The 15386-nt window shown below is 42.2% G+C and overlaps 1 protein-coding gene across 2 annotated transcripts in view; it reads right to left on the bottom strand.

Annotated features, from left to right (window-relative positions):
* LOC117433787 (choline transporter-like protein 4) overlaps nucleotides 1-11185 on the bottom strand; it is a 29722-nt gene extending 18537 nt beyond the window's left edge. Inside the window, exons 1-5 of one of the 2 annotated variants that reach the window (XM_059010736.1) lie at nucleotides 10833-11185; nucleotides 2609-2657; nucleotides 1640-1713; nucleotides 1389-1467; nucleotides 630-729 (exon numbers count right to left, since the gene is read on the bottom strand). In XM_059010736.1, coding sequence (XP_058866719.1) covers nucleotides 630-729; nucleotides 1389-1467; nucleotides 1640-1713; nucleotides 2609-2657; nucleotides 10833-10872 — 342 coding nt within the window. In that variant the 5' untranslated portion in view covers nucleotides 10873-11185. The remainder of the gene's footprint in view (nucleotides 1-629; nucleotides 730-1388; nucleotides 1468-1639; nucleotides 1714-2608; nucleotides 2658-10832) is intronic. The other variant, XM_059010737.1, reaches the window with a different exon arrangement.
* Between the last annotated feature and the right edge of the window lie 4201 nt (nucleotides 11186-15386).

The raw sequence follows: 15386 nt of genomic DNA, 5'->3' as shown, positions 1-15386 counted from the left end.
GCTTTTGAAAAGACTTGTGAAAGCTGGTTGCGGGGTAGCATATCAGTGTTGCATTAGCGCTACGCTGATACATTATTATTATTATTATTATTCATTTCTTAGCAGACGCCCTTATCCAGGGCGACTTACAATTGTTACAAGATATCACATTATACATTATTTCACATTATACAGTTATCACATTATTTTTACATACAATTGCCCATTTATACAGTTGGGTTTTTACTGGAGCAATCTAGGTAAAGTACCTTGCTCAAGGGTACAACAGCAGTGTACCCCACTGGGGATTGAACCCACAACCCTCCGGTCAAGAGTCCAGTGCCCTAACCACTACTCCACACTGCTACCCCTCAATCGTCCTCGAGAAGTCAGAGAATCGTACAGAAGGCACATAATATGCCAGTTAATTTCACCAACATAAACTAATAGAAGCGAATCTGTCCAGTCGACCCCCTTTCACCGTCTCTTATAGTACAAGACTACTGTCTGTCTTCTCACTAAACTAATAGCAGTGTCCAGTTGACCCCTTTTCCCTGTCTCTCCTGGTACTGATATAACATTCAACTTGAACCAAAAACAACTGCTTCTGAAAAGCTTCCCCAGGGCTGGCTCAGGGGCGAGGCACTGACCTGGGTAGTTGGGCACTGCAGTCCGTTCAGAGCAGCTGCCATGATGTTGGTACCAGTGGCACATTTCAGGATATCAAAGTAAAACACGTAGGGCTTCCCTCTGAAAATAAAACAACACAGCACAGGTCTCAGGCAAGGCTCAGTCTGTGTTTCTGCTGGGCCGTGCAGAAAACATGCTTGACATGACCTTTCTAAAATCCTTTCTGCTGAACTGCAGACTGCTCAAGTTTTCTAAATGGGCTGTGAATGTGCAGCTCTGTGGACAGGGCCGTCTCTTATACAGGGTTTGATGGGCTGCGAGTGTGCAGCTCAGTGGACAGGGCCGTCTCTTATACAGGGTTTGATGGGCTGCGAGTGTGCAGCTCAGTGTACAGGGCCGTCTCTTATACAGGGTTTGATGGGCTGTGAGTGTGCAGCTCAGTGGACAGGACTGTAAGTGTGCAGCTCAGTGGACAGGGCCGTCTCTTATACAGGGTTTGATGGGCTGTGAGTGTGCAGCTCTGTGAACAGGGCCGTCTCTTATACAGGGTTTGATGGGCTGTGAGTGTGCAGCTCTGTGAACAGGGCCGTCTCTTATACAGGGTTTGATGGGCTGTGAGTGTGCAGCTCTGTGAACAGGGCCGTCTCTTATACAGGGTTTGATGGGCTGTGAAGCTTTGTGGACAGGGCCGTCTCTTATACAGGGTTTGATGGGCTGTGAAGCTCTGTGGACAGGGCCGTCTCTTATACAGGGTTTGAGGAGACAGATGCAGCTCTTACTCATTGGGTCCGATTCCACAGAAAACTCCGGTCGAGTTTCGAGGGTAAATAACCTGCCTGGGGTCCCCGTACAGCCAGGCTGGGGAGGGAGGGAGAGAAAGATATTAGACAGATATTAGATATTACATGATATTCAGACAGTTTTACCAAGCTTCAATATTTAGGTTTCAATATTATTCAGCACCAAACATGATTCAGGACAGTCCCCCTAAGTTTCAGTCACCATAGTTTTATATATTACAGTTTCTTACCCAGAACTCCCACCACCAGGTATCCACCAATGAAAACCATGAAAAAGATGCAGCAAATAACATCAGTGCAGCTCCTGAAAGAAACACAAACAACACAGTCAGCACGATGAAAACACATGAAAGCACCAAACATTTAGAAGGTAATCAGCGGTGTGTCAGGTGTGTGTTATATACACTAATCCGTGGTGTGTAGTGTATCTCTTATATAAACTAATCTGTGGTGTGTCGGGTATCTCTTATATAAACTACTCTGTGGTGTGTCGGGTATCTCTTATATAAACTACTCTGTGGTGTGTAGGGTATCTCTTATATAAACTAATCTGTGGTGTGTAGGGTATCTCTTATATAAACTACTCTGTGGTGTGTCGGGTATCTCTTATATAAACTAATCAGTGGTGTGTCGGGTATCTCTTATATAAACTACTCTGTGGTGTGTAGAGGGTCTTATTGTATTAGAGATGTCATCTAGTGCAGTTTTGGAATGTATTTCTGTTAAGAGAGACACCCTACACACCACAGATTAATGATCAGAAATCACAAAAGCTGACCTTGTACTCAGGAACTGCTAGTAAACTTATAAGAACATAAAGAGTTGTTTATCTGTGCCCTACGTTGTAAGCAATGGATGACATCACGTGGAATTCTGACAAACAATGGATTTCTAAAACATGATCTCTAATTAATGGCATACAACTACCATGAAACTAAGTAATTCATTTCTAGTAATGTAACAGACAGGTAATCATGGACAGACAGAGAGACAGAGACATACACAGAGAGGCTGGAGGACACAGAGACAGAAAGACAGGTCAATGGGAAGACAGATGCACAAACAGACACATTTCATAGTAAGACAGAAATGGGCAGAAAGACATTACAGTTAGTCAGTCAGACAGACTGACTAACATATGTGAGGACAGACACACATACAGTGACAGAGTCACACAAGACATAGATAGGCAGACAGACCTGTTTTTGAGGGGTCCATTGAAAGTTGGGTCATGTTTAGCAGGTTCTCCTGAAAATGAAAAATAAATAAATAAATAACAGAATGTTAGTTTGATTAGATGCATGTTTAATTGTATCCAATATGTACAGTATATTTTTATATTTTCATTTTTTAATGTTTATACAGGGGTGGCAATACGACTCCCATTGCACAGCAGTTTGATCCATTCCTGATTTTAATAAGACACATCTGAGCTTTGTACTTCTATACACTGTGGCTAATCAAGCTCATATTAAAACCTGGAATGGGTAACACTGCTTTGCAATAGGAGTCTTATTACCAGCCCCAGTATACAGTAAATGTATAAATATGGATATCTTACGGAAATGTTCTGCTTTGTACAGAGAGACTCACTGCTGCACTGTCAAATTACTGGATTACATTTGTGATTCTAGATAAAAAATATATACAGTCGCAGACAAAAGTACTGGCAGCCTACGCTTATTATACCATACTTCAAGGTAACAGCATTTTGTAAACCTGAACCACTTTTTAAAAAAACTAAAACTAAAATAGACAATCCCTAGTTATTTAACAAAATAATCTATCAAAAAACAAATACACTTGTTTCATTTAGTATTTAGTATAGTATTTAGTCAAGTATTCATTCATGACAAAAGTATTGGCACCCCTGCTTTAGTATTGTGTGTGTCCTCCTTTTATTTTATTACGGTTTTCAGACGTTTATGATCATTCTTAACCAGGATGTTGCATCTGGTTGGTGAAATCTGGGCCCATTCTGTCTTGCATATTTCCTGCAGCTCAGACAGATTGGATAGTGCTTGGCTGCAGCTTTTCTTCAGATCAGTCCAGAGCATTTCTGTTGGATTGAGATCTGGTGATAGTGAAGGCCTTTCCAGAACTTTTATCTTTGATTTCAGAGTTGACTTAGCTGTATGCTTCGGGCCATTGTCATATTACAAGTTGTCAAGCAGCCTTCTAGAAGACTTTATCATTGTACTTTGCATGATGTTGTGATGCATGGCTACATTCATTCAATCTTCAATGTCACATCAATGTCTCCAATCCCTGACCTGCTAAAACACCCCACATCAGGATTGAACCACCTCCACATTTAACTGGAGGCTCAAAGTTTTCTTCATTGAAGGCTTTCCCTTTTTTTTTCTCCAAACATCCTGTGGTCCATTTTTGGAGAAAAGTTATATTGTTGTCTCATCGGACCAGAGAATGTTGTTGACGAATGCTTCAGATTCCTGTTCATATTTCTTGGTATATTTAAGACGGTTTGCTTATGAATTTTAGATAAAAGATGCTTCTAAATCTTTCTTTAAGTCCTCGGCTGTTAATCTTGGATTTGTCTTTTTTTATTTGAACATCCACTTTCTTTCAAGCGTTTCAGTTGAATCTGTTCCATGATTCTTTTTGATTTTGCCCGGATTGTGGATTTTGGTATTCCAGATTTCATTGATACACTCTGTAGCCATGAGTGCTTTTCTCAAGATCAGTCCAACTGCTTTGTCTTGACCATCATCTGCTGTGTTGCCAAAACGTTCTTCTTCAACAGATGTTGGAAATAATGACCTCTTTTCTGGCTTTTGACTTTATAATGCAGCTTAATTACTGTGTAATGGTTTTATAATCAATAAATATATATTTGAATTAGTTATATTCCATATTTACAGACCTTTAATGTAAAGGTGCCAATAGTCATGAACACAGACATGAAATTGCTTCAGTGCTTTTTTTTTTTTATATATATATATATATAAAAGATTGTTATTTAAAATGACTAGAAATTGTTTATTTGGTCTTTGTCACGTGAATGAGTGGCAAATGTTCACTAAATGTTTGTATTGAACGCCTTGGATAAAACAGATAATAATAAAATACCATTCTCTATTCAGCTCTCAAATGTTTCGGCTAGTGCCTTCATCAGTTTCTTTTAGTTTGATCTATTTGTGCATCATTGACTAAGTGCAAGTTACTTATGGATAACCTATTGGCTTAGCAAACGTATGGGTTATTACTGAAACAATACAAATCTAGGCAACTCCTGATCTGCACACAGAGGGAACCAGGAACAAGGAAGTACCCTGGGTACTCTGAACAAGAATCACTAGGCTGAACCTGTCAGCAGTGCAGTGAGTCGAATATTTACACAGAGTTATCTGGAAATAAATTAAACATGCTCCTGGCATTGAAAGATAAGAAGAAGAGAAGGACAATTGTTCCTCAAATAGTTCCACATCACCCTCTCCCTCCCAGCTCCCCCAAACCAGCAAACTGCCCTGTGTTTCTAGTGCTGTTGCAAATCACTTCCTACTTAATTTATGTATTTATTTATTTATTTCTTTTTTTTAACCTAAATGTTCAAGGCCTTTATTTGGTTTTGAGCTCATGTTGCTAAACTGCGTTACAGGAAACACAAGCTACAATATTACAATATGAACTAATTACATTCTGGGACTTCCTGGTTTGCATTCTGGGTTTTGAACACAGCAGCAATGGAAGCAGGCTATTGTATCTGTGCCTCTATATTCTCTCTGTTCTTTGCAATGCTTGCCTACTCTACCATGCGTTCACTGTGCTGTATCACACTCCGCTGTGCTGTTACTGAGGGACACTTTTATATTGGCAGAGCTGCCTCGGATTCTGGATTTCCAGCCCTGGTGCTGGGGGATGAATTCCTGTTACAGATTTGCTTGTCAGGCAGTGATTTGGTTAATTGAGTTACGCACTCTGTAACTAATTAACCGCAATTCATGTAAAAGAACAGAAAGTTAACTCGTAAAGTTAAACTAGTTAGCTCATTGGCTCAGAGTTCACTACCTTGAATAAAACCCAAAACACAACTCAAGCTAATTGCCTCTGTCTAAAGTTCAGTGACTGAGGAATGATGACCAGCAATTTCAAATCACCTCTCTTACTGTCCAGTACACACATATGATCTTATTCCAGCTCAAACTGACCAAATTCTGGGGAGGGGCTTCCTTCCTAGTGGTCATTTCTTGAACTACTTCAGAAATTCAGTATTTTAGAAGTAGTCGAAAATTACATGGGATGGAAAAAAAGACTTATTGCACAGCAGATTCACCCATTCCAGGTTTTAATACAAGCTTGATTAGCCACAGCGTACAGGCCTATGTAACACGCTCAGATGTGCCTTACTAAAGTCATAGTAAACCAGGCATGGATCACACTGCTATGCAATGGGAGTCTCATTCCCTGAAATGGCATCAGGTACACCACAGTGCAGTCAGTATTAACCTGCCCCCCTCCCCCCTCGTTAGTAACTCACAACTGCTTGGTAACGCATTGCTTTAGAAACGACATACCAGGAAATGACAGTTGAATTTCTTCACACAGTGAAACGGTTTATGAGACCACACACAGACAGGACAGAGCTTATCCCTTTACAGCTTAAACCTTGATGCTGAGCAAACAGCACTCACGGAAATAACACCAGCAACCTTCGAGATCAATTCACCTGAATGACTGATCACGGGGCAATTACCTGCATTTCATTTCAGCAACACACGGAGATTGTAGAGACGCATTGCTAAGAAGTGATGGGAAAAATCAAACACAAAGGGGGTCACAGCGCGTCATTGCAACACAGCATGGAAGGGTTATATTCCACTGCATTCCATTCGGATATTTTGCTAGCATTCCAGATATGGAAATACTATAAGTCTCCAGTTGCATAGCAGTGTGATCCATTCCTGGTTTCACTATGAGTTTAAAGATGACACACCTGAGCTTGTTACCTGTACACTGGGGCTAATCAAGCTTGTATAGGAGTCTTATTGCTCGCTTGCTCATTAAAATATTTTGCATGTAGTTAAAGAGGGACATCATCTATTCCAGGTATGGAAATAATAATTCCTATTGCACAGCAGTTTCACCCATTCCAGGTTTTAATACGAGCTTCATTAGCCCCCGAGTACAGGTAATAAGTTCAGGTGTGTTTTATTAAAAACTCATAGTAAAACTGGGAATAGATTAAACTGCTGTGCAATGGAAGTCTTACTTCCATCTCTGTATTGAGGGATATTTAGTGAGAAACACCCACATGTTCATCTGTAACAATGCTATCCTATACATTCGAATCACACTCATCATGGTTTAGCCCACAGCTTAAACCCTGACTATTTCCATAATGGTGCACTGTAGAAAATCGCAGGCACATCATTTGCATGCTGTGCACCAGGTACTGGGAAAACACATCAACATGCAAATATATACTCTCTCCCTCTGCTTGTTTCCTGTGACATAGCAGTCAGGCATGCAATGCAGAGATATGAGAAATACTTGCTTTAGAAAGAATAATTAGGCCTACATCTCCAGGCCATGCCCCACAATCCTGTTCAGTTTGGCAAGAGAATTCCTTCATGTTGACTGAAAGTTTACTACATTCTTTCATAGTTTAGTTTCCTTAAAGCTTCAGACAGAGCCCCATAACCCTGTTCAGTTTGACACTGCAATACAGTTACAAATAACTAATGTGCAAATTTATGAGGAACAAACTTAACATTATACTTGATCTGTATAATGTGAAATAATGTATAATGTGATACCTTGTAACAATTGTAAGTCGCCCTGGATAAGGGTCTCTGCTAAGAAATAAATAATAATAATAATAATAATAATAATAATAATAATAATAATAATAATAATAATAATAAGTGACAGCCTCTCAGTCTCTGTGTGCCCTCCAGCCTTGTTCTATAATGTTCTATAAAAGAACACACGCACAAAGACACTCTGCAAAACCAACAGCGCAGGCACAGTGCATACAAACCACTAGCTCTCTGTCTCTATACAATTACACAGAACACAACACAGGCCTCCAGAGAGAGGTGGAAGGCGAGTCTAGTGCATTTAATATATCTTTACAATATGACAGCTGGTTCTGCTGTATTGCTTGACAATGTGACTGTAAGGAAGGACAGATCAGGTTCCTGTCTTTGTGTATCAGGGAGTGTCCTAATGGTCTAAAAAAGGACAATGGAAGTATTCACACACACACACACACACACACAATCAGTGATCCACACACACACACACACACAAGGCCATCCATTCAAGCCACATATTGATATTAAGCCCACCCCCGTTAGGTAATTCAAAATCAGAGCCATCAGTAACATCAGAGGTGCATAGCAGTTTGATACATTCCTGGTTTTCTTACAAGTCTAATAAGACACACCTGAGCTTGTTACCTAAACACTGAGGCTAATCAAGCTTGTAATAAAACCTGCAATGGGTGAAACTATGCAATAGGAGTCTTATTTCCTGAACATGAAAACGTAGATCGCCAATGACCTTTGTGCACATGCAAAATCTTAGAGCAAGTTTAATCACAATTGAATAGCAAGCACTTCTATAGCTGTTGTATGTGTTCCAGACAGACAGACAGCCTCCATACTCCCCCAGATTACAACACGCTCAGAGACACAAGCTAAAGAAAGTTCGAAGCAAAGTTTCCTCAATCTGTGTGTTGGTCTTTCCTATTGTGATGACAAAGACCTCTGATTGTTGAAATATAACCATGGTCTCTCACACACACACACACAGAGCCGCGATCTGCTATCTTTCTGAGGACACTGGTTTCACTCCCATTCGTATGCTTATTTTTTAATTATAGCACTGTTTTTTTCTATTGCTTTTTAAAAACACTTAGGGCTAGATCATCATTAGTGCAATTTGTATCTGAAAAGAAACACAAACACAAAATACAATTCTAAAATGAATAAGAAACAACTTAAAACTACTCAAGTACTTAAGATAAGTTGTAGTTGTTTATATCTGGTTTGATAACTTTTTTGGGCGGCTTTCTACTATCTGAACAAAATGCGCCAATGGTGATAGTGGCTCATTTTCAAAATGTTTCACTCCAAATAGTAAGTCTCAAGGTTACAAAATGTATATTATATATATTGTAGTGATCTTGGTTAACGCAGGCAGGTGCATCACACAGGGCGAGGCAATCCACACACAGGCAGAGGGTGGGCGCAAACCCGGGACCTCTCACACTGAAGCAAGGAGCGTACATCGGGCTTATGTCCCTGTGTGTGATTACGTCACCTACCAGCCCTGCTGCTGCCTCCCCTGTGCACGCTACACTCTCCCCTGCCAGCCTCAAGTCCGCCCCGGATTTGCTCACCAGGCTACAGTCCGACGAGTGCGTGCCGGGGTACCTGCGTCCACTGCTGACACCAATGTAACGATCTTGGTAAACGCAGGCAGGACCATCACACAGGGTGAGGTAATCCACACACAGGCTGATTGCGGGCGTGAACCCGGGACCTCTCGCACTAAAGCATAGCGCCGATACCGCTGTACAAAAGAGCCGGCTCCCTTGCAAGGAGCGTATATCGGGTTTATGTCCTCATGTGTGATTACTTCACCTACCAGCCCTGCTGCTGCCTACCCCCGTGCACGCTACAATATATTATATATATATATATATATATATATATATATATATATTACACACACACACACCAGTATCATGCATTTCACAGTCTCTTCATGTTTACCGGTGTTGTAATCACTCATTTCAAAATCTTGTAGCTCCATACACCTGTTTTTTGGTTTTTTTAAACTTTATCCAAGTCTCCATATTTCACAGATAAGGGAAGACATCAGAGGATTAATACATCTCTACAGTTTATTCTTCTTCATTTTAAAATACTACTACTACAAATAGCCAATTAAAATATTCACAAGACAAATCTGATATTTGTTCTTGTGCTGCCGCAACCCTAAATGATACCCAACAGCAACAGGTTTTTTAAACCTACTGGTTTAAAAGCACGAGTTTAAAAAAGTCATGTATTTATATATATATATAAAACACAAAAATGACACCACATTTGCAGCATTATATATATATATATATATATATTATAGAGATAGAGAAAGAGAGAGAGAGAGAGAAACATAAGAAAGTTTACAAACGAGGAGGCCATCGTTTCGTTCAGTCCATCTTGCTCGTTTGTTTGTTAGTAGCTTATTGATCCCAGAATCTCATCAGCAGCTTCTTGAAGGATCCCAGGGTGTCAGCTTCAACAACATTACTGGGGAGTTGGTTCCAGACCCTCACAATTCTCTGTGTAAAAAAGTGCCTCCTATTTTCTGTTCTGAATGCACCTTTATCTAATCTCCATTTGTGACCCATCGAAAAAGTCCCCTGGGTCAACATTGTCAATACCTTTTAAAATTTTGAATGCTTGAATCAGATCACTGCGTAGTCTTTTTTGTTCAAGACTGAATAGATTGAATTCTTTTAGCCTGTCTGCATACGACATGCCTTTTAATCCAGGGATAATTCTGATCGCTCTTCTTTGCACTCTTTCTAGAGCAGCAATATCCTTTTTGTAACAAGGTGACCAGATAGATAGATTGATAGATAGATAGATATGAATGAAAAAAACTGAAATGGCAGTCGTCCAGACATGTAGCAAGAAGAACAGACCATGGCTGGACCAAGAAGATACTAGGCTGGATCCCAAGAGACATAAAGAGATCAAGAAGACGACCTCCAGGAAGATGTCAAGATGAACTTAGGAAACACGCCGGAGCAACATGGATGAGGGACGCAGCAGACAGGCTTGTGTGGGGAGGCCTTCATCCAGCAGTGGATTGAAAAAGACTGAAGATTAAGATGATAGTTAGCCTTTTCAGTTAGTCCCTATTGTGATTTGATCAACACAGCCATTTTTATAACTGATATATGTATATATATATATATATATATATATATATATATATATATATATATATATATAAGTGTAGCCCTTGCAATAACATTGTTATCTGCTGTCAAATCTGACCTTAAATAACAGCATTAAAAAGCAAGAGTACAACGCACTAAACCTCTCATTTAAAATCAGAGACGCCTCTCCTGAACACTTTTTTGTTTGTTTGATGTCCATTTTTAAGTCGATTATCAACTACAAAATAACCGTCATTTGCGCCAGCTCCACAAGACAGCAAACACAAACGTCTACATTTAAAAACAAACAAACAAAAAAATGTACTTAAACATCTTAATTTAAATCAGGAACGTGTATTTTTAAAAGAAATAAGCACTTTCCTGACGTCAAAAGCATAACGACGGTCACTAGCCGCACTGAAAACACAAGCCGTGTGTAATTGAATAGCACACAAATGTATTTTGGTTCAAATCTTTGCTGTATAAAGCTCGAGTTTTCTTACCGTAAGGATCGGAACTGTCGTTTTCTTTCTTTTTCCCCATTTTAGATAAAGTTAGGGGTTCTTCAGTCTGCTAAATCAATCACAAGTCGGGGTTTTAGACCTTATGTTCTGCTTGTGTTGGTAAATCTCTTTCCCTCTATTTCGTTTACCTGTCAGTTTGCACTGCCTGCTGACGTTACGGGTGCACCTGCCAGCGAACGCTCACCTGAGCCACGCCTCCCAATGAAAGTGGAGCAGAGCGTCCCTCCGACAACAAACCACACCCTGAACTGACTACAGCCGTGTTTCCAGCGTGCATCAGTCAGCTGTACTGAGCTCGACACGTCGTGATTCTTTTACAGGAAGAGAGCTGCACACCTAATGTCCTGTATGCTTAGGATTAAAACGTGGCTTGTCTCGGTTTTGTACAGAAGCGTCCTAGTACCAATTAAAATAAAAAATAAGGAATCTCCTACGTAGGACTTGATAGGACTTTTTTTTTTTTTTTTTTAAGTACATAAAAGTATATAGAGATATAAAATCCTACATAGGAGATACTTTTTTTTTTTTTTTTTTTTTGCCACCAGGACGCTTCTATAGGCTTGCTATTTTGTAGTCACAAGTACACACTTCTAGCAGTGTGACAGGATGACAGCAGTCATTTATTATAGAGACATGCATGGAGTACTTGTTTAATAATTCTGATTGTGTATTGAATAATTAATATTCTGTTTAACCTCGCGGACTATGGCTGGTTTTGTTTTGTTTTCTTGGCAGTACCACTAGCCAAGTTAGTCCCTATTGTGGTTTGATTAACGCAGCCATTTTTATAACTTGATTTAATGTGTGTGTGATTTGCTATTATATATATATTTGTAACTGCTTCAGAGTTGCTGCTGCTTCGTGGTGCAGTTCACTGTATTCTGTGTTCACTCCCCTGGTTCATGGTGCAGTTCACTGTATTCTGTGTTCACTCCCCTGGTTCATGGTGCAGTTCACTGTATTCTGTGTTCACTCCCCTGGTTCATGGTGCAGTTCACTGTATTCTGTGTTCACTCCCCTGGTTCATGGTGCAGTTCACTGTATTCTGTGTTCACTCCCCTGGTTCATGGTGGAGGTCACTGTATTCTCTGTTCACTCCCCTGGTTCATGGTGCAGGTCACTGTATTCTGTGTTCACTCCCCTGGTTCATGGTGCAGGTCACTGTATTCTGTGTTCTCCCCCCTGGTTCATGGTGCAGTTCACTGTATTCTCTGTTCACTCCCCTGGTTCATGGTGGAGGTCACTGTATTCTCTGTTCACTCCCCTGGTTCATGGTGCAGGTCACTGTATTCTGTGTTCACTCCCCTGGTTCATGGTGCAGGTCACTGTATTCTGTGTTCTCCCCCCTGGTTCATGGTGCAGTTCACTGTATTCTGTGTTCACCCCCCTGGTTCATGGTGCAGTTCACTGTATTCTGTGTTCACTCCCCTGGTTCATGGTGCAGGTCACTGTATTCTGTGTTCACCCCCCTGGTTCATGGTGCAGGTCACTGTATTCTGTGTTCTCTCCCCTGGTTCATGGTGCAGTTCACTGTATTCTGTGTTCACTCCCCTGGTTCATGGTGCAGTTCACTGTATTCTGTGTTCTCTCCCCTGGTTCATGGTGCAGTTCACTGTATTCTGTGTTCACTCCCCTGCTTCATGGTGCAGTTCACTGTATTCTGTGTTCACCCCCCTGGTTCATGGTGCAGTTCACTGTATTCTGTGTTCACCCCCCTGCTTCATGGTGGAGGTCACTGTATTCTCTGTTCACTCCCCTGGTTCATGGTGCAGTTCACTGTATTCTGTGTTCACTCCCCTGGTTCATGGTGCAGTTCACTGTATTCTGTGTTCACCCCCCTGGTTCATGGTGCAGTTCACTGTATTCTGTGTTCACTCCCCTGGTTCATGGTGCAGTTCACTGTATTCTGTGTTCTCTCCCTTGGTTCATGGTGCAGTTCACTGTATTCTGTGTTCTCCCCCCTGGTTCATGGTGCAGTTCACTGTATTCTGTGTTCACTCCCCTGGTTCATGGTGGAGGTCACTGTATTCTGTGTTCTCTCCCCTGGTTCATGGTGCAGGTCACTGTATTCTGTGTTCTCTCCTCTGGTTCATGGTGCAGGTCACTGTATTCTGTGTTCTCTCCCCTGGTTCATGGTGCAGTTCACTGTATTCTGTGTTCTCTCCCCTGGTTCATGGTGCAGTTCACTGTATTCTGTGTTCTCCCCCCTGGTTCATGGTGCAGTTCACTGTATTCTGTGTTCACTCCCCTGGTTCATGGTGCAGGTCACTGTATTCTGTGTTCTCCCCCCTGGTTCATGGTGCAGTTCACTGTATTCTGTGTTCACTCCCCTGCTTCATGGTGCAGTTCACTGTATTCTGTGTTCACCCCCCTGGTTCATGGTGCAGTTCACTGTATTCTGTGTTCTCCCCCCTGGTTCATGGTGCAGTTCACTGTATTCTGTGTTCTCCCCCCTGGTTCATGGTGCAGTTCACTGTATTCTGTGTTCACTCCCCTGGTTCATGGTGCAGTTCACTGTATTCTGTGTTCACTCCCCTGGTTCATGGTGCAGTTCACTGTATTCTGTGTTCTCCCCCCTGGTTCATGGTGCAGGTCACTGTATTCTGTGTTCTCTCCCCTGGTTCATGGTGCAGTTCACTGTATTCTGTGTTCACTCCCCTGGTTCATGGTGCAGTTCACTGTATTCTGTGTTCTCCCCCCTGGTTCATGGTGCAGGTCACTGTATTCTGTGTTCACTCCCCTGGTTCATGGTGCAGTTCACTGTATTCTGTGTTCTCTCCCCTGGTTCATGGTGCAGGTCACTGTATTCTGTGTTCACTCCCCTGGTTCATGGTGCAGGTCACTGTATTCTGTGTTCTCCCCCCTGGTTCATGGTGCAGGTCACTGTATTCTGTGTTATCTCCCCTGGTTCATGGTGCAGTTCACTGTATTCTGTGTTCACTCCCCTGGTTCATGGTGCAGTTCACTGTATTCTGTGTTCTCCCCCCTGGTTCATGGTGCAGGTCACTGTATTCTGTGTTCACTCCCCTGGTTCATGGTGCAGTTCACTGTATTCTGTGTTCTCTCCCCTGGTTCATGGTGCAGTTCACTGTATTCTGTGTTCACCCCCCTGGTTCATGGTGCAGTTCACTGTATTCTGTGTTCACCCCCCTGGTTCATGGTGCAGGTCACTGTATTCTGTGTTCTCTCCCCTGGTTCATGGTGCAGTTCACTGTATTCTGTGTTCACCCCCCTGGTTCATGGTGCAGTTCACTGTATTCTGTGTTCACCCCCCTGGTTCATGGTGCAGGTCACTGTATTCTGTGTTCTCTCCCCTGGTTCATGGTGCAGTTCACTGTATTCTGTGTTCACTCCCCTGGTTCATGGTGCAGTTCACTGTATTCTGTGTTCTCTCCCCTGGTTCATGGTGCAGTTCACTGTATTCTGTGTTCACTCCCCTGCTTCATGGTGCAGTTCACTGTATTCTGTGTTCACCCCCCTGGTTCATGGTGCAGTTCACTGTATTCTGTGTTCACCCCCCTGCTTCATGGTGCAGTTCACTGTATTCTGTGTTCACTCCCCTGGTTCATGGTGCAGTTCACTGTATTCTGTGTTCACTCCCCTGGTTCATGGTGGAGGTCACTGTATTCTCTGTTCACTCCCCTGGTTCATGGTGCAGTTCACTGTATTCTGTGTTCACTCCCCTGGTTCATGGTGCAGTTCACTGTATTCTGTGTTCACCCCCCTGGTTCATGGTGCAGTTCACTGTATTCTGTGTTCACCCCCCTGGTTCATGGTGGAGGTCACTGTATTCTGTGTTCTCTCCCCTACTTCATGGTGCAGTTCACTGTATTCTGTGTTCTCCCCCCTGGTTCATGGTGCAGTTCACTGTATTCTGTGTTCTCCCCCCTGGTTCATGGTGCAGTTCACTGTATTCTGTGTTCACTCCCCTGGTTCATGGTGCAGTTCACTGTATTCTGTGTTCACTCCCCTGGTTCATGGTGCAGTTCACTGTATTCTGTGTTCACTCCCCTGGTTCATGGTGCAGTTCACTGTATTCTGTGTTCTCTCCCCTGGTTCATGGTGCAGTTCACTGTATTCTGTGTTCTCCCCCCTGGTTCATGGTGCAGTTCACTGTATTCTGTGTTCACTCCCCTGGTTCATGGTGCAGTTCACTGTATTCTGTGTTCACTCTCCTGGTTCATGGTGCAGTTCACTGTATTCTGTGTTCACTCCCCTGGTTCATGGTGCAGTTCACTGTATTCTGTGTTCACTCCCCTGGCAGAGTCACTTACAATTACATCTCACATGAAAGACGGAGCACAAGGAGGTTAGGTGACTTGCTCAGGGTCACACAATGAGTCAGTGGCTGAGGTGGGATTTGAACCGGGGACCTCCTGGTTACAAGCCCGTTTCATTAACCACTGGACCACTCCCCTGGTTCATGGTGCAGGTCACTATGTTTTATTCACTTCTTGCCTCCCTGGTATTTGTTCTGTACAATTAATGACAATAATCCAACTTTTCAGCACAATAAAAACTAAATAAATTAAA

The sequence above is a fragment of the Acipenser ruthenus genome, chromosome 41, assembly GCF_902713425.1.
Source record: "Acipenser ruthenus chromosome 41, fAciRut3.2 maternal haplotype, whole genome shotgun sequence".
NCBI classification, from domain to species: Eukaryota; Metazoa; Chordata; class Actinopteri; order Acipenseriformes; family Acipenseridae; genus Acipenser; species Acipenser ruthenus.
Note: the sequence above shows the minus strand (reverse complement) of the source record. Positions and strands in the feature narration are given on the sequence as shown.